Genomic DNA, 20,325 nt, shown 5'->3' with positions numbered 1-20,325 from the left:
CATCGTCACTTAGTGCAAAGGTCAGAGTAATAGCAGTTACTTCAATGTAAACTCTCAAGCGTAAAAATTTGTCTTTATTTCCTCCATCCACTTCTACGTTTGGTGAAAGGCAATTATGAGTCAAAGTTAAAATAACCATTTTGACCTACTCTGCAGAGAGATTTTTTCCTTAGCTCTATGTGACATCAGTACCAAGGCTGGCTAGCATTTTACTGTTTGATTTCAATTCATATGTCACTGGCATCATTTATTAAACTCTTCCCTTTATTCAAGAGTTAGGTTAAGTAGTACATTTGTTTTCAGTTCAATGTATCACTGAAATCAAAGTTTGCAACAGGTTACAAATATAAAAATGACACCTGAAACAAACAATATTGAAGCTGTTCTTTATAATGCCATTTGAATGAGAGATTAGAGAGAGTACTGTTTTTGTAACTTCATTCAGAATATGTCCACCATCTCTTCACCAGAACATATATAAATAAGTTAATGTTGAAAGCACTGTTGTCAATATCGCAATTTGACTATCAGACTCTATATGATACATGGGATTTATCACATGCCTAAAACGTATCTCTCTGATAGTTCTTAGTGTAGAAATCAGTAAAATGTGGTGTGTAAAGTACAGGGAAAATAAAAATAAAAAACAAAAGTTATAGGACAGAAAATGAAATACATATGGGATCTGTGACCTTAGTACCCATACTTTGTATAAAAAGTTGGCATGAGTGGTCTGGGAGTACCCCTCCTACCTTCCCAAACAGTCTGCACACACTGATGAATCTGACATAACGATAGTTACAAGAATAGCTTAGAGATCCTGGCTCAAGTTTTACCAAAATCTGGGGACCAAGTTCTCCATGTTGCATAGTGTATTTGGAGCCTGGAACCCCCATTTTACTCCCATGTTTTGGTGTGGTTAGTGCTCTAAATGGTTTCCAATACCAGTGCTGGTTGTGGATTTCCACTACATGCGTGATCACCTGCTCTTTGTCTGTGCAGGAATTTGGCATAAAAGGACATAAAAGGTGAAGAAATTAAAGAGTTGCTTCCATGTTAACTCAATCATCATGCCAGATTTCCCATAAAAAGAAGACACACTTATAGGTTTGTGGCTCTTAACATATTTGGCCCTTTTTTCTTTCATAGTGGAAGTGATTAATACAAGTCCTCTGCACTACCTTTGGAGTGTTACTTGTGAGCTGGTCGTTTATAATTACTGCTCCCATATTCTGTCCTAAGAGTCATGATTTTATGTGGCAGCACTTTGCAATTTTATATAATGAATTAATAAAATCTTCACAAATGGGCTCTTCGTGAAGCTGTTAACAGAGACCTTTGGAAAAACAGGCACAGAACTTGCATTATTAGTGAAAAAAAAAAGAAGGAGAAAAGATGCGCCTATTGGGAGAAATCATCTACTGTGAGCAAGTTTCTTCTGATTTATGCTTTGGAATTCTAATATTGTATTTCACTAGTTTCTAATTACTTCTTAATGTGTTAAATATTTAGCCATTTGATCTGCCCTTGCATTTTATGAAATGTGTCTTTTGTAGTTTCTTTCCTTGCAGAATTGTCTGTCCTGCTACTTCAGCAGTGAAAGTCCACTGTTCTACATAGTTGTAGTTTAAGAATAAAATGAGATACTTGGACTACGCCTAACAACCTTGACTGTCTCAAAAAATGTCACATTAGCCCAGCATATCTCAAATTTACAGTGCTGCCTTTGTTTTCACTTTAAAATGCAGACTCTATAAATAAATTGGAGAATGAAAAAACATGAGTATCAACTTGAAATATTTCCATAATATTTTGTCCCTGCTTCATATGATATGTTGATCTAGCAGATTGGGCTACATAAAAAGAAAGGGTAACTTTACAGATTTCTCTGAGCTTGTAAAAAGCTCCAGCTGTGAAGACTCGACAGAAAGAATACCTGTTTCTATATCTCTCATGGTTGCAGATAAAGTCCGTTTAAAATTATTAGTCCAAAGAGATGATAGGATTTAGACTGCATTGCTAGATCTTCCAATGTGATTTGAAACTGTTCCTATTTTTATTAGGTTAATAATGTACATTCCACTTTACCTTATCTGCTTAAAGATGTAACATAATCAGAAATCATAACATGTTTCACTTCAATATATGCAAGTTGGACAGTATGATTATCTGTGGAAGAAAGCGCAGTCCATTCCCTATCATACAATTGAAGTTACCAGGTCTGAATACAAAGGGCTCCTATAATTAAAAATTACATAGTTCCAAAATGTCAACAAAAAAACAGCCTTCAGGATTACCCATTGTGACACAGAAAACCTTAGAACTGTGACAGTTACACTGGACTGGGCTGTCACGGTGAGAGGTTCTTCTCCTTCGAGTTTTTTGTCCTGTGCGTATTTGGTTAAACCATTTGTGGAGGGAACTGGCTTGACTGTTACTCCCTCATGCTGTGCCAAGCGAAACAGAAAAGGGGAAAATTTTGTCCATTGTGGTGTTATCAACAGGACAATGCAGAAGAGACAGCATCATCCTTACCCTTAGTTTGGTGAATGCACATGTTTTCAGACAGATTGATGACCCATATGAGATACCCAGATACAAGGAGTCTGCAGAGAAAAAGAAGTGAGAAAATGTTGAAGAAGCATAGAATGGTGTAGGGAAGGAAAAGTATGTTGTCCTGCCCAAAAGAAACATCGTCTGATGTTATGCCTTTGGGGTATTTCAGTGGGCAGCCTGAATTTTCCCCTTCAGATAAGGGAAGCTTCCTTTCTTTTGCATCTGAGAAAATGATGAGTTTGGTTCAGCAGAAGAGGAAGGAGACAAACAAGATGATCAGCAATGTTGTCTTGTCTCTTATAACTGGTTTGTCTCTTATTCCATTTCTCCAAAACAGTGGATGAAGGCTAGAGGGTGGTGAAACGAGGACCTCAACCAAGGCATTCCAGCAAAGGATGCCTGTGGTGCTGCACAGTGCAGGGGGCTTGAGAGAAACAAGGTGAAATGTGAACAATGGTGTGTAATTATCTCTTTGAATGTTCAGGTTTGGGAAACATCTGGCATCCTGATTCCTTCAGGCCTTTTAATACAATCATATATAATTTAATTTTAATTGCTTCATCAGCTCAGCACCCACACAGTGGCTAGAAAAAACACATCATTGTAATGAAAGAGTAGACAATGTTACAGTTGTCATACATTTGTGGGGTAGAATGAAGAATTAGAAGTTGAATAGATCGACCAAAATTACATTCAGTGCAAAACTCCTACATGTGCGTTTTAACCTCATGTATTTTTATTAGAGAGTAATGACATCTGTCAGTCTGTCATAATGTGAAGGCTATCTTCTTTCCTTAATTTGGGGCGTTAGGAATAATGCTATGCTTTTTTTAGAAGGAAAAAAACAAAACCCAAAAAAAGTTTACTGGTTTAAAAGCTAAATAATCTGCCAATGCTGAATGGCAGAAAAGTTCTTGCATATTCTACATATGTGCATCTACAGACATCTGTACTACCATGTTTCATTATGATTTAAGCTACATTTGACGTAAATTAGAACTTCATATAGTTATATTGCTGTTCAGTCAGATTTTGAGCAAAACAGTTTGATTTCTATATCAGTTATTTACAACTAGTATTACAAATTCTTTACTGCACTGGAGTGAAATATTGTGGTTATGCTAAATACTTCTGTTAGCGCAGTAGCACAGTACTTAGTAGTGGTGATTGAAAAACCCTGAATGAATTTTTTAGTAGGAATTATTAGGAAAGGAATAGATAGCAAAACAGTGAATATCTGCTTTCCACATTGCCAATCTGTAGTTGACCTTAGGTGCACAGTTCTGGTTCCTCCCAGAAGGAAGGATAAAACTGACTGTAAAAGGTTTTGTAAGGAAATAATTCGGTAAATTGTTAATCTGGTAGAAGTGGAATAATTAAGAATGTAACTTGAAAACCATGTCTGGTATGAAAAGGATGGATGGGAATTGACCGTTCACTGCCTCTCTGAAATAATATTAAAATTATGTAAAGCATAAATACAAATACATCTGGTAAACAACAAATACATCTAGTAAACACAACACTAACACATAAATTCTGTAATGTACTATAGTAATAAATAACTGCATTCTACACCTTCCTACTCTGTACTGAATATAGCTTGAGTTTCAAGACAGTTCAGCATTGTTCTTGGAACAACTCTGATGATAAAATAATTGAGAAATCAATTAGAAGAAGAGAAAAAAAGATATGGAAGAACAACTCCAGTGGGTAAAGGCCTGATGGACAGCCTCTAAGATGCTACTAGTAATAAATGAAAATAATAAAACTAAAATTTCTGTTAGAAAATTAAACACTTTGTATCTTAATGTCCAGAGGTCAATTCCTAGTGCAAGTCATAGAAGTGCTTATAGTTGGGCAGCATTGAAAGGAAGAGTAGAAATGTTTGCAGATACATGCTCTTTACTCAGAAACAGTGGGATTTGCAAAAATGCCCAGTTGATTAAGGAATGCTAATCACATCAGCTTGCAATAGCACTGATGGAGTCCAGTCACCAGATAGTTCTGCGAATCCTATCTGTAATTTACTTCAGTAATACTCAATTACCTGTGTAGCTGCTCTGCCCACTGCAAGGCTAAGAAAGGCTTTTAATAATACCTCTCTTGCCCCAAGGAAACCTATCTTATAACTTCATTACTTCTTATGGATAAAAAAAGTTGGGAAGCAGAAGTTTAGAACTGCCTTTGGTTCTGGTCTGCCGCTGAAATTGTAGGTTTCTAAAATTGTCAATCTTGGTCCTCTTTTTTTAAAAAAATGTTACTTCAGAGGTCAGCAGCTACGTAGTACGTCAAATCTGCCAGAATCTACTGTTCTGAAACTTTCTATTCTTGATTAATGTTTAATATTTGCTCTTCTCTTTTATGAGGAGTCAGTACTGAGCTCATTGCTAACTGCTGTTTAATACTTTGTTTCATTAACAGTGAACTGGATTGAAAATGTAAATAATGTGTACAATTGTAGCACTAAATGTGCAGCATCCGCCTCTCTGAAAGCACTATTTTGCAGTTGCACCATATTGAAAGAAATAGCTGTCTCTGTTTATTGCCTGTTTCTCTATTACTCCTCAAAATATAGGAGTATCTATTGGCACCGGTAGTTTCACTTCCAGAGAATCATAATATTAACACATCTTTAAATACACATCTTTAAATTCACTGATCCCTGTAGCATCATTGGCACATGCCAATACTGACTTAAGTACCTATCTATAAAACATGCTTCCCAGTGCCACCAGGTAACATATGCAAATGAGTTAAACCACTGTGCTTGTGTTGATTTCTTAAGATGAAAGGTGTGGATTCTGCCCAAGCTTCGCAATCTGAAACCTGAATCTAGGAAAAATCTCCAGAAAACTCATCGAGTCCAAGTATTGAAGTTTCACTTCTAAGTCAGATTTCAATCTTTACTTGAGTTATATAAATCTCCCCCCTCTCTTTCTCCATCCTCTCAACGAAACCAAATTCCCTTGTGTTAAAATATATGCAATATTTTGCTGCTGACTCCCCAGTCATATTCTTTGCCTGACTGAACTGTTTAGAATCATAGAATGGTCTGATCTGGAAGGGTCCTTTAAAGGTCTTCTCATCCAGTCCCCCTCTGCAGTGAGCAAGGACAACCTCTACTCGGTTAGGTTGCTCAGAGACTGTCCAACCTGACCTTGAATGTTTTGAGGGACAGGGCATTTACTATCTCTCTGGGCAATTTGTTCCAGTGTTTCACTGTCTTCATTGTAAAAAATTTCTTCCTTATATCTAGTCTAAATCTACCCTCTTCTAGATTAAAAGCGTCACCTCTTGCCCTGTTTTAACAGGACATGTTGAAATGTTTGTCCTTACCATTCCTGTAGGCCTCTTTTAAGTACTGAAAGGCTGCAGTAAGATGTCTCCAGAGACTTCTTTTCTCCAGGCTGAACAACCACAACTCTCAGCTTTTCTTCTTCTTTGTGGCCCACCTTTGAACTATCTCCAATAGGTCCATGTCTTTTTCATGCTGAGGGCTCCAGAGCTGTAGACAGCACTCCAGATGGGGTCCCACCAGAGCAGAGTAGAGGGACAGAATCACTTTCCTTGACCTGCTGGTCCTACTTTTCTTGCTGCAGCCCAGGATACTGTTAGCTTTCTGGGCTCCGAGTGGACATTTCTGGCTCATGTCTGGCTGTTAATCCACCAGTTTCCCCAAGTCCTTTTCAGCCGTGCTGCTCTCAATCCCTTGATCCTCCAGCCTGCACTGATATGAGGCTTGCCTCAACCCAGTTGCAGGAACTTGCACTTGATCTCATGAGGTTCACACAGGCCCACTTCTCAATCCTGCCCAGGTCCGTCTGGATGGCATCACATCCCTCAGGCATGTTTTCTCAATGCTGCAACTTCTTCTACCTTTGCTGTTCTTCACAGACCATCTTTGGTCTGATCCTGTGCTAAAGACATGTGATAAGATCTGCACATGGTCTCTGTTGCTCTGAACTGTGTGGTAAAGAAATCTCACAGGTTGTAGCTTTGCAGCAACAGACTGTGTATGTAGATGCATACATAGTGTGTGTATGTTCATACTTCATATATACATTGCATGCAAAGTACATGTATATATTTTACGTTAAAAGCTCAGGTAACTAAGAGAGGAAAAACATCGCATAGATTAGCCAGTCTAGCAGAAGCTTCTCAAGGTGTATGATGGTGTAACACGCTCAGAAGTTGATGCATATGCCGAGCCTTGCACATCCTGAGCCCATCAGAGCTAATGCTCATGCAGAATATTTTAGTACCTGTGTATCCATCATTGCCAAGAGTAGACAGAATGTTTTCCATGCACTAGATACAGCCTTACAAAAAGGAAAAGGAGAGTGTGTATGCATACATGTGAGTAGAGAGGAATTAATCCATACTTGGGAGTTGAGAGGTGTCAGTGGAAATATTTTGTGTTTTCAAAACTCTTGAAGTAAGTAATTGAACACATATAATTGCTATTTACTAAAAAAAAAAGCTAAATGCTGTTCATATGGTGAGGATTTTCTTCAGTGTTGATGTCAAGAGGGTAAAGAAGTCCTCAAATTTGTAAACATTAAAGTTGTGTTTTAAGTTGCTAACTTTTAGTTAAGCTGAAAACAGTGCTGTTACTTGTCTCTGAAAGACAAAGATTTGTGTTTATGATTTTCTGAAAAACTGCATTCACTACAGCACATCGACTCTGGTGAGAAAATGACAAACCACAGCTTCTTTGGAAAAATGCCATTGTTGACTAATTGCAATATGTTTCAACTGTGTATGGATTTCTCACAGTTAGCCAATAAACACACTGGTTTCATTCTTCAAAGATTAACAATCTCTCTTGTGGTTTTAGGTTCTTTCTAGCTTAGTACACTGCTTCTTTTGAAGGATTTGTTTTCCTGTGTTGAACTTAAGAACTCAGAGCACCTTATCACACATTCGCAAGCTTACTTTCTAAGAGCGAAAGAAGAGAGGGGAAAAAAGCCCATCAAGGCTTGTGCCCATTACATCCAAGCTCTCAGAAGATTTCGTTTTCTTTTAGTGTAAGATTAGGTGTTCAAACCAAGCAGTGTCCTGGGGCTGCGGGTGAGTGTCTGCAGAATTCTTAACAAGTCTAATACTCCAGCAACACATTGAAGCATCTAATGAGTGCAAGGGCTTCACTTGTTCTCACTTCTCTTCATTGTGGATGGACTGAGCGCCTTGTTCAAGGGGCAGTCACAAATGTATTAGTAGTGATGACCAGCAGCAGGCAAATGTGGACAGCAGAGTTTACTCCGGGACAGATATAAGTGCCAATTTCGGTGATCAGGTAAAGAAGGAGAAAAAAAATGCTCTTTGTGGGATTTTGCGGCTAGGTTAAAAAAGAGAGACTTAACCTAGAGATCGAAGCTATGAGTAGGCTACGTTGCTATAGAATTTAATTTGTCTTATACATTAACAGTGAAGTAGAGTTTGTGAAATAAGAGAAAGACAAGTTAAGCTTCTTGTTCTACACGTCCTGAAAATACTTAGCTAAACTTTTCTAAACTTTTTACTGCTATATTAATTCACACTATAAACAAGAGTTTACTGCAGTCTCTTTTGTTACGAATGTGTTGAATTCCTAATTTTGTTATGAAGACTCTACAGTGAGTAACATAATATATTATGACTCTGAATCCTGGTTTTGCCATTGATCTCTTTTACAGAAAGATAAGTAATATGGGGCAGTGAAAACAGATACTTTCTTTTTAGTTTGAAAGGATAAGGAATCATCAAATAAGTAAATTTTGTATATTGGCATTATGACTGTTGGGTAGGATAGTAAATTGTCTGAGAGCTAAAAGTTGGAAAGTCTTTTTTTCCTGGTATGAATAAAAAACTAAAATCAGAGTATTATTTTTGCAATAATACATTTGAAGATGTATGACGAAAATTAAAATTATTACATTTAACACAGCTGGATTTTTTTCATATTTCAAAGGCATTATGAAAAACAGTAGGAAGAAAAATTTAAATGTCAGTTTCTTGGTTTGTGAAAGCCTGCTTATATATCTAAAGAAAAACATTTTCAGTGAAGTACCTCTTATGACACCTTTTTGTATTGGATTTGAGGCTTGGAGAAATCTAATTAGTGGCCATCTTTAGAAAAGACACATTATATCCATGTAGTAAGTAAATTCACTAAGCTCAACTGTTTGCAGAAAAGTATGCAAAATTAATTAAATTTAATAAAGGATATTTTTAATGAGTTTTGGTAACATGGATTATAATCATATGCTATGTAAGCTGTGTAGTAGGAATTTATCTTGGATGCCAGGAAGAACATTTGGCTTATAAAACTTTTCATGCTTTCTAGAGAAGATAAAGGATATTTACATATAGTTAGTGTTAAAGCAAACAAACATGAAGATTAAACTAGCGGTATTGTATAAGTGTTTCATTTTGTCAAAAAGTTACAGTATGTATATATATATATACACACACACAACAAATGTGATTCATAAATCTGCAGTTACTTATCAATGTATGTCTTCTTAAGGCAGGATAGAAAGCTTGTGCACTCTTGAAGCTTGAAGGGGAGAAATTTCAAGAATGTGTGTTCCATACAGTAAAGTACGTGTTTTCAAATGTTAGCATTGCGATACTTGAATTATAATTTTAAGTTCCTTTCTTTCTCTGCAACACAAAATGGAAAACCCTGTTTCCCCACGTAGTTTATCTTCAGATGACCTGCAGTGAGCAGGTCAAATAACGTTCATAAAGTTCACTCTGGGTGCCTTCACAGTTCTTGAAAATTAGTTTATAGGAAGTCTTTGCCGAAAAGACTACTAACTTTAGAAATTACTCAGTGATGCGCTGGACTTCTAAGATGATTTGACTGTGTAGCATACAAGATGATGATTATGATGATTACTACTATTGCCCTCATCATAGGCTTGTAAGCATTTAGAAGTTATAATAATCTAGAACTTCGAAGTAATCTCTCCTATGCAAAGTAAAATTTCTTTAGTTTTTTCAGAATTTCTATGTAACTGTCGTTTACTTAAACATGAAACAAACCTTGCTCCACATTCTATAATATATTAACTTTCTCTTTGCTACAGGAAGGAAAAACAACCAAGCACCGTTCTAGTTAATGTTTTTAACAGACTTTTCCTTTTTCCTGACTTTAAAAGTCATGTTATGATCCTGCAGAATATGAAGTCTAGCAATTTTTTGTAATAAAAATGGAAGTAGATCAAAGACAAAATATTGCTATGTAACATGAGCGACTACTAGATCTAATAAGGGATTATTGTCTGTGAAAAAGGCAAAATAATTGCTTTTTGTGTGCTGAGAGTGATAAGCAATGAATGTAGCTAGAAGTTCTTAGTAGTGACATTCATTGAGCCCAAGAAATTTCCACATTCACAAAAATTTTCACATTCCCCAAAACACAGGTTTATGGTTGTAAACATGGAAATCAGAATGCAGATTGAGTTGACAAACAGGTAGCATTAGTTAAGCAATATTGGATAGTAAGGTAACATTTGTTAGTAACAGTTATACTTAGATAGGTTACTACCTAACTGTACATTGTAAAAAGTGACGTGTTAGGTAATGTTATACAGGCAATTTCATGTGTTCTCTTTTTATAGAAGCGAGGTGTTCATATTGCCTTTAATTTATCTAAAGCTCATTTCATATTACTTAACTTTCAGATAACTTTGTCATAGTTCATAGATTATAGTTCTGTTTATGCTGTGCAAATAAATTTGCTGTGCAAATAAAATATATACATTTTATAAAATATATTTGTTTGACATTGAATATTTAAAGGAAAATTTCAACTCATCTCCTTATTAAATGAACTAATTGAATTCTGTCTGGGAGACTCTTTTAGAGAACTTGCCTAAATTCATATTATGTGAAAAGAGGACTGTCTAGATAATTGAAATTATTTCATAAGTTTGGAAGTCTCTTATTTGTTGTTTTGACCTACACATCTATCTTTCTCTTTAAAAAGATCTCTTGTATATCTGAAACCTATGACTATGATGTGGGAAATCACTTGCTTTCCTGCAAATATATAGGGGGAAGATCTTGGGTATTATGAACAGGTGTAGCGTCATTGAACTCAGTCTGGTTTAGAGGTTACATCGGCTGGTTATCTGACTCTTCATGTATCAAAGATTTTTGTGTTTCATTTCAGAAACAGATCTTCCCTTTTTTTCTTTTTCTTAAGATGTCCATATATGAAACTGCATTTTCTTGCTCCGTGTTAAACAGCACTTCAATATTTGTATTAAAAATTGCATTGGAATCACGGTGGTGTAAGTTTTACTGGGAGATATTTATTTTCTAGTTTCTGTGATTTTTTTTTATTAGAACTGACTTAGTTCTATCACTAAAGTATATATAGATATTTTTAAAATGTTTTTTAGTGAGTAGGTAAGCCTTTTCTCTTCCATGCAGGAAGAGATACAGTTTGAATCATGTCTTCTTTGGTGATTCTTGCTATGAGGATATAGATGACAGCATCAAAATCATCTGGCTAGTGAATATGAAAACAATCTTATGAGCTTCTGTTGGGTGCCTAGCTCTAGAAGGGAACCAGAGTTTTAACAGAAAATATTTGCTGTGTGCAGAATGTGCACTGTGTATTTGCAAAGTCAGTGATGGTTTCATTAATGTTTTAAGTTTCTCTTCAGTTGTACTAAGAGTTGTGTTTAAAAAGCTAACAGAGCTCATGGTATTTCCCATCTCCTTTTCAGGCACAGAAATCATGGATAGAAAGAGCGTTTTACAAGAGAGAATGTGTTCATATCATACCCAGCACGAAAGACCCCCATAGGTAATTGCATGCTACTTGTATGAAAAATGGAAGTCAGTTATAAGTAACTGTCTCTATATATGTCTGCATGTGTATGTATATGGTTATAGTTTGTAAAGACTTATTTGATCAGAAGGTGGTTGAATTATATCTGGAGGATTTCTGTGGGCACTATTTGTTTACACTTCAGAACTTATTTCATCAAAAAAATAAAAGTGGATCAGAATCTATGTTTAATTTCATAATCTTCTTCTTATCTTACTTTCATTATCTTCTTCAGTATTCAGTACCATGAATATTTACCTAAATTGGATGCATGACACACAATGCTGTCGAAAGAAAACAATTACTGTGAACTATCAATATAAAATATGTGCTAGTCCATGCAAAAACTGATTATTTGGCTTGATGTCATCTGAAGACAGTAGAGAATAGTCTTTAACTTCATCTTGTACATACTTTGAAGATTTGTAGGTCAGTTAACACAGTCTGTTTCTCTCTTCAGTTTATACATGCACATGACTCAAGTTTTCTGTTTGGTTAATGTCATAGATGTTGCTGTGGGCGTCTAATAGGTCAACATGTTGGACTTACTCCAAGCATCTCCATTATTCAGAATGAGAAAAATGAAAGCAGACTTACTCGCAATGACATCCAGTCGGAGAAGTGGTCCATCAGCAAACACACACAGCTCAGCCCGACAGATGCTTTTGGAACCATTGAGTTCCAAGGAGGAGGCCACTCCAATAAAGCCATGGTAATCTTTTCTCTTATATAAATAATGCTGCTAGTTCAAAAAAGGCATTAAACAGCATTCTTTTTTAACTATATATTAAAGTGTTATTTAGTGTAGGACCATGTATTTTTGTGTATCATGTGCCAAAGAACTGATGAAGAGAATTAACTTTAGAAGCTGGAGTGCACCATAAGAAGGGTTACCTTTATGAAGACTGAAGACATGCTGCTGTCTTGATTGTTTTCCAGTGGCTAACTATCCTTTTTCTGAGTAACTTTAGAATTCAGCTATGATTTCTCATTGCTTGGTATGTCTGCAAGCCTGGCAAGTTTGAAATACATCAAATTTCTTTTAATAGTTCTCCAGACGTGCATGAGAGGATAGACCAATTAGAATTACTGGTTCATCTTTCAGTGAAATAAGAGGCCCAGTAAGTGTCTAAGCTAGGAACTCAGAAGCCTCTATTCTGCCACAGATTTCCTTTAGCAAGTCACTTAATCATACTCCAATGCTATGGAGCAATACCAAAGTATATTAACCAGAAAGAATCACCCAGCTAAGTTGAAGAGATGTTTCCAGCACTGACACTAATCCATGCACGTATTACTTCTATGTGGCATACGTGAAAGGAAGAATCATTCTGGCTTTATCTAAATGGCAGAACCTAGGACTCTGAGAGTGAAAGATGAGTGTGCATCTAGCACATCATGAACAAGACACTGCTTTGGGCAGCAGTGAGGGCAGAAGCAGAACCTCTGGATGGTCTGCAGAATAACCTGCCCAGCAACCCTGTACCATCTTTGCCTGAATTCTTGACAGGTCTCTCTTATTTGTCATGGTACTAGATGGATTAGAGACAATGGAGCGCTTAGGTACTGTCCTGGCAAGAGCCAGATATTTTTCCCAGGTGCATACATAGGCGCTGGGGGTGGAATAATTACATGAGTGGATGGTTCTGTTCACCCAGATGGATGGCTTCTTTTGATAGAAACTAGAAGAACATTGCACCAGGAAACAGATAGAAATTTAAGTAATTTCTCTGAGAATACCACAGACACCTTATGTTCAGTTCGTAACCAATCACCTAAAAGTTTTCAAGGCCATTTCTAGAGACTGTGATTCAGTAAATAACATTTGTTTAGTGTGAATAAATTGACACCTCCCTCAACACTGAAATAAACAAAACAGTGTTGTTGGTATCTTCAAAAGGAGTGGGAACAAAACAGAATTCTTTTCACCATAACTGAGAAAGATTCAGAGATACCATTAACTTTCATGTTATTAACCATATATGGATACTTTCTGTTAAATCTGTCTCTGTGAGAAAGGGTTCTAATCACTAGAAGTTTTTGAGTGATGTCCTTGAAGATTGCTATTAAGCAATAAACTGCCCTCCTCAGACTAAAGTAGTCTTGGGCAGCCAATAAATGATGAAAGGATTAGGAAAGTTGTTGATACCAATTTCCCTAGAGGATTTCTGGTCTTTGTTGGGGTTCTGGTGCCCAAGCACTGTGCTGTAAGAGAACAGGAGACGCTCTAAGATATATGCTATATGCTCAAAGAAATATACTTGAAGTGAAACTGTGGAGATAAAATTGAAAGTCAACATGAAGGAAAGAAAAATCCTATTAAAGAGTGCAGTCAGGAATGAAACCATGAAGAATTTAGAGAAAAAAAAAAAAAAAGAAGACAAATAGAAGTTAAAAATCTGTGAGACCTAAGTAGCAAGTTAAAACATAGGGATGAATTACAGGCAAAACATTTATTGCTGGAAAGACTCTGAATTTATTTTGACAGTATTAGAATCAGGAAGATAGTTGCATCTGCCATCTAGTCATAGTCCTGAAAAATAAGACTGGGAGAAATGATGAAGTGTAAAATAATCTTCAGAAACATTATTGTTCAGACAATATATTTTCAAATCCAAAAAATCAAAGAAGCTGTAACATCAACAGGGCCAGGGCGAGAGAGGCAAAAAGGAGACTGTATGATCAGTGAAATTAGTTCTTTTCTAAAAATAGGCTACCTGGTTATTTTCTAGCCACTAGATAACAAATATCTCTAGAGCATACAAGCTGATTTTTGCTTACTGTCATGATAGGTTAAGATTGTGCCTATTAGCTAATAGAATGACCCTATAAAGCAGCAACATTTAGCAAACTTACCAACATCAAGGAAAGGCTCAGGGGAGTAATTGGGCATAAAATTCATTGCCTGTTCCTTGCTTTATTTCCTAAAACGGACATACACACATGAAAATTATTAAACAATGAAAGTTCAGTATTATCTTGGTCTGTGCTAAGAGCAAAATCAGTAATTTTTTCTGAATCAGGCTACAAGGAATGAAATGGGATTTATTAATGGAAATGTAACCTTAGATTTATAATTGGAAAACTGGTAGTTAATCAGCGGAACAAACTAGTGCATATAAGATTGGTAGATAGCAATTTCTTTGACTGGAAGTAACAGAGTTAGTTTTTAATAACAAATAAACCAATTTGATAGTAAATATATGTGTACTTTGCATGTGTTTTTGCAGGCTACAGTGCAATGATAAAATACTATATTAATTGCTACCAGACAATTAACAGAGGCATCTTTAGCTGTGAAAATTGAAATTACACTCACATTAGAACACGACACATGGATTTCAAACAAAATAGGAAAGACAGTGTTGGTTTACATATTGCAAATAGACCTGACTGTGCTGTTAATTTCATTTCCATAGCTATATAGAACAAAAATTCCCAGACAGCATGAATTTTGCTAATACCATTAAGTTGTTAAAGTATCTTCAGTGGGACTGCACTAAGCTGCTTAAATCAATAATGTTAACAGCTAAGAGTGCAGCAGATTATATAGAAATGTATAGCCAAGATTAGATAACATTGGTTAACAAGATCTGTTACTAAAGAGGCCTTTCTTTCTGCCTTCATGTAGCTACAGATGATCCTGCTAACAACACTAATCTAAAAACAACACAGTGGTGTTTAGATCTGTATGAATCCCATATTTTCTTTACAAGTAGGTCATACCATTCATGTTTAAGAAACACATTCGACAGTTTTATTCCTCACTCTTATATTGTTTTTACAGCAGATTTTCAATTTTGGCAGCTGTAAAAAGAAGATCTGAGAGGGATGTTGAGACATAAATTTTATTAACAGCTTTTGCAATAAATCAGTGGACTTAGAAAAAGATAGGAAAAAGAATAAAATTTTATCTGCTCGTATCAGTTGCCTCTTAGTTGTTTAAGAAAAAAAACGTGGATGAGTTCATCTAACTATATATATAATTCTGAAAGCAATTAACCAACTAAGGCTAAGGATTCCATTCAATTACGAACAATATTCTGAAGAGTTTCAAAATAGATTCTGTTTGTTATTGGACCAATTAAGACAGTATTGCTGTAATGCATTTTGCACTGAACTTGTGACTAAACTGTTTTCTTTTCTGCATATAAAAAACCCCTTAACAGTCTTTCATTAATTGATGTGCCTGAATTCCTGATCAAACTTTTTTGAAGGACGACTCTTCACGGAAGTGAAATTTCTTTGATTGTGGTTTATCTGCTAGGTGGAAGTTAGGTGGAAGCTGGCTGTTTGAAACGCTTTAGTGAGATAAATATGTCCTTCTTAATTGAATGCATTCCAGTGATACAATTTGCACAATGTAAAGCTAACACGCATTTGTAGAAATGGAGTTTGTTTCAGTTTTAGAAGCTTAGCCTTTCTTATGGTGAATAGAAACATGAAAGAACGTCTGTAGAATTCCAATGAACGTAAACAGTTTTTTAGACTTCTTGACAGGTAGGTCCTCAAAACATGATACTTTATTAAGGATATTTGGGTAACAGCCACATGATAAGGTATATTTGTGCTTTTATTGTTATATTGAGTTTTATCTAAACTATGTAAAAAGGATCTTAAAAGTCATCAGGGCTTTAGAGAGAAAGAGAAGAGATAATCCCATAACTTGCATAGACCATGAAAAAGGCAGCAAACATTTTTTTCTTATAGCAAATTAATACTTAAGAGCAGTTATTGAATTTAAAAGATGATGTCCTATATGAAGACAAAGGGGAAATAACACAGAAAAGCATCCATCTAGAGCCCATTTATATCAACAGGGGTCCTTGCACTGACTACTTGGATGAGGCCTTAAGATGTTAAGAATAATATTAACTTCTAAGGAACCAGTCCAGTTTCAGTGTAAGTGAAAGTTTTGCTGTTGAATTCAGTGATAATTACATCAGGCCTCGTTTTAGTCTGAAGATGAAACTTTGAGGTAAACAAGTCTTTAGCTTGAAGAAGTGTAGTGTAGTGATGGAATTTCATTTGACGTGTGTGAAATAGCTACCCAGTACCTGCGTAAATCAAAGAGACACAAAGGAGCAACATTATACTGCAGACCTCAGAATTTTCTCTGAAGAGATTTTCTTTGAAGAAATACAGCAGAATTCTGAATCTTTCTTTTTTATTCACTGAGACTCTCATCTGCAATCATTCACTATGTACTTCAATGGTACAGCTGTGCTTGAGTAACAAAGTAGTAATTTTACCACTCAAGAACTTTGAGTTTTGCCCTGAGCCATTAGAGTCCAACTTGCAAGCATCTGGCTGTTTGACAGATGGTGGGCGCAGTTGTTTTTTAGGAAACCACTTGATAAAAAAGCGAAACAACTCCTGACATTAAATGGTACCCTTGCTGACTACTTCAGTCCTAGTTTAGGGATCACATGGGTATGACAGTTTGAACATGATCATGGAATTTCTAGGTTGGAAAAGACCTTTGAGATCATCAAGTCCCACTTTACCTGTCCACCACTAAATCATGTCCCTAAGCAGTTCATCTACCTGTCTTTGAAACACCTCCAGGGATGGTGACTCAACCACCTCCCTGGGCAGCCTGTTCCAGTGTCCAATCTGAACCACCCCTGGTGCAATTTGAGGGCATTCGTTCTTGTCCTATCACTATCACTTGGGAGAAGACACCAACACCCACCTCGCTACAACCTCCTTTCAGGTGGACAGTGATAGGATCCTTCCTCAGCCTCCTAGGCTTCCCTCCTTCCCTAGGCTAAGCAGTTCCCTCAACCACTCCTCGTAAGACTTGTTCTCCAGCCCCTTCACCATCTTCGTTGACCTTATCTGGACACACTCCAGCACCTCAATGTCTTTCTTGTAATGAGGGGCACAAAACTGGACACAGTATTTGAGGTGTGGCCTCACCAGTGCCGGGTACAGGAGCACTCTCTCTTCCCTGTTCCTGCTGGCCAGACTGTTTCTGATACAAGCCAAGACACTATTTGCCTTCTTGGCCACCTGGGCACACTGCTGGCTCATGTTCAGTCGGCTGTCAATCAACACCCCGAGGTCCTTCTCTGCCAGGCAGCTTTCTAGCCTCTCTTCCTGAAGCCTGTAGCACTGCACAGGGTTGTTGTGTCCCATGTGCAGGACTCTGCATTTGATCTTGTTAAACCTCATCCCGTTTGTCTCAGCCCATCGATCCAGCCTGTTCAGATCTCTCTGTAGAGCCTCCCTGCCCACAAACAGATCGACAAACAGTGTCATCCACAAGCTTTTAAGGATGCATTTGATTCCCTCAACGAGGTCATTGATAAAGACACTGAACAGAGCTGGACAGCACCAAGCCCTGGGGGACATCACTTGTGACTGGGCCTCCAGATGGAGTTAACTCAGAAACTGCATGGCCAGCAGGTCCAGGGAGGTTATTCTCCCTCTGTACTCGGCACTGGTGAGACCGCTCCTTGAATCCTGTGTTCAGTTCTGGGCCCTTCACCACAAGAAGGATGTTGAGGCTCTGGAGCGAGTCCAGAGAAGAGCAACAAAGCTGGTAAAGGGGCTGGAGAACAGGCCTTATAAGAAATGGCTGAGAGAGCTGGGGTTGTTTAGCCTGGAGAAGAGGAGGCTGAGGGGTGACCTCATTGCTCTCTACAACTGCCTGAAAGGAGGTTGTAGATGGTGAGGGTGCTGGCCTCTTCTCCCAAGTGACAGGGGACAGGACAAGAGGGAATGGCCTCAAGCTGTACCAGGGGAAATTCAGGCTGGACATTAGGAAAAAATTTTTCACAGAAAGGGTCATTGGGCACTGGCAGAGGCTGCCCAGGGAGGTGGTTGATTCACCTTCCCCGGAGGTGTTTAAGGCACGGGTGGACAAGGTGCTAAGGGGCATGGTTTAGTGTTTGATAGGAATGGTTGGACTCGATGATCCAGTGGGTCTCTTCCAACCTGGTTATTCTATGATTCTATGAACTCCATTTACCACCACTCTTTGGGCCCAGCCAGCCAGCCAGTTTTTTACCTAGCAGAGGATGCACCTGTTCAGGCCAGTGGCAGCCAGCATCTCAAGCAGAATACTGTGAGAAATGGTGTCAAAAGATTTACTGAAGTCCAAGTACACTACAAACACAGCCTTTCCCTCGTCCATTAAGTAGGTCACCTTGTTATAGAAAGTGATCAGGTTAGTTTGGCAGCAGCTGCCTTTCACAAACTCATGCTGACTGGGCCTGATCACCTCGTTGTCTTGTGTGTGCTGTGTGATAGCACTCAAGATCACCTTCTCCATGACCCTTTCCAGCACTGAGGTCAGACTGACAGGCCTGTAGTTCCCTGGATCCTCCCTCTGACCTGTCTTGTAAATGGGCATATTTGCCACCCTCCAGTCATGTGGAACTTAAGCAGTCAGCCGGGACTGCTGGTAGATGATGGAGAGGGGTTTGGTGAGCACTTCCACCAGCTACCTCAATATCCTTGTGTGGATTCCATCCAGACCTATAGACTTGTGATTGTATAATTGGCCAGGCAGGTCTCTAACCATTTCCTCCTGGATCATTGGAGCTTTGTTCTGCTCTCCCTCCCTGTCTTCTGGCTCAGGACACTGAGTACCCAGAGAACATCTTACCTTACTATTAAAGACAGAGGCAAAGAAGGTATTAAGTAGGTCAGCCATATCCTCATCCTTTCTCACTATTGTTTCCCCTGCATCCAGTAAAAGATGGAGATTCTTCTTGAACTGCCTTTTATAGAAAAATAGTGATTTGTCATATCACAATTATGCTGATGTTAGTCAGTTTGGTCCCTATGTTTTGAGGTCCAATGCTGTACTGCTGCAGCCTATCTTGGCCTGTTTTGCTCATACATATCAACTGAAGTCTTGCATGCTATCCATACACCACTCATAAAGAAGGGATTAAAGCAATTACCATTAAAACTGATCCTTTCTACAGCTGACAGGAACACCAGATAAGGTATTTCCAGGTAACAGAGCAATGGTTTAATTTAGATTTACAGAGACTATAGTGAAAGAATTCAGGAACAGCAGAAATACTTTTTAAGTTTCTGAACAAAAAACAGAAAGGGCAAATTATTCTACTATGAGACTGAAGCAATGAATTTTTAATATGGACAAAAATGTTTATTCATATGTTTATTCATAATTTAATGCATACTTTGAAAGTGATGACAATACAATTTTCTTGTACTTACTGGTTAACATGTTAAGTACTGGCAAAAGAGCAATTCCAGATATACAAAACTGAAAATGGCTTCTGTAAGAGCAGGAATTAATCAGACAATCATAAAAGTTGATGCCTATGCACAGCAGATAAATCATGATGTTAGGTGCCACTACACTTCTCCAAAAACTTCTAAAATAGTAAAGCTTTTCTATGATTATTTAAATTTTAATTTACATGGAAAAAATTCACATTTATTTTTGCTTACATTTCCTCTTTATAAAATTCAATTAATTCTTATCATAAAAATAGAGGGTGTTTGCTTACAGTGTAAAGAACAAGCAGCTGTTTCTAATAGAAGATATCTACATTTCAAATAAATGTAAGAAAATATTCTTTCTACCTTTTTGATTCACTGTATAGGTTTATATTTCTTGAAGTTAGGAGATCTTAGTGGATACAAAAATAAAAATATTTTTGCCAAGTAATACATAGGCTTATGAAGGTAGGGATAGTGAAATCACATTTTGTGGGGTATAAAACAATGCTAAAGAATAAAAAAAAGTGACTGGCTGCATTAGATAATACATATCTGATGCCATTTGTGCATTCAGCTTAATATCATCCCATATGATGCAGTGGTCTCTATTTTCAGCAAGTTTGTATGGCCATTACGAATAAGAATTCACTTTAATTATCTTCTTAAAAATCCCAGTCTGTCTTCACCAAAAAAACAGAGCAAAGTACTAGTGATTCCAAAACATGACCTCC

At 37.3% G+C, this 20,325-nt stretch overlaps 1 protein-coding gene across 8 annotated transcripts in view; it reads left to right on the top strand.

The window, feature by feature from the left end:
- Positions 1-20,325, top strand: part of TRPM3 (transient receptor potential cation channel subfamily M member 3) — a 271,182-nt gene that overhangs the window by 118,779 nt on the left and 132,078 nt on the right. For 7 of the 8 annotated variants that reach the window (XM_069880809.1, XM_069880805.1, XM_069880807.1 and 4 more), the window contains exons 2-3: positions 11,283-11,362; positions 11,894-12,098. In XM_069880809.1, the coding sequence (XP_069736910.1) occupies positions 11,283-11,362; positions 11,894-12,098 (285 nt within the window). Of the gene's footprint in view, positions 1-11,282; positions 11,363-11,893; positions 12,099-20,325 lie in introns of those variants that run through there. The other variant, XM_069880812.1, reaches the window with a different exon arrangement.

The sequence above is a fragment of the Phaenicophaeus curvirostris genome, chromosome Z (genome assembly GCF_032191515.1).
Source record: "Phaenicophaeus curvirostris isolate KB17595 chromosome Z, BPBGC_Pcur_1.0, whole genome shotgun sequence".
NCBI lineage: Eukaryota > Metazoa > Chordata > Aves > Cuculiformes > Cuculidae > Phaenicophaeus > Phaenicophaeus curvirostris.
The sequence above is the reverse complement of the archived record's forward strand: the minus strand, read 5'-3'. Positions and strand labels throughout refer to the sequence as shown.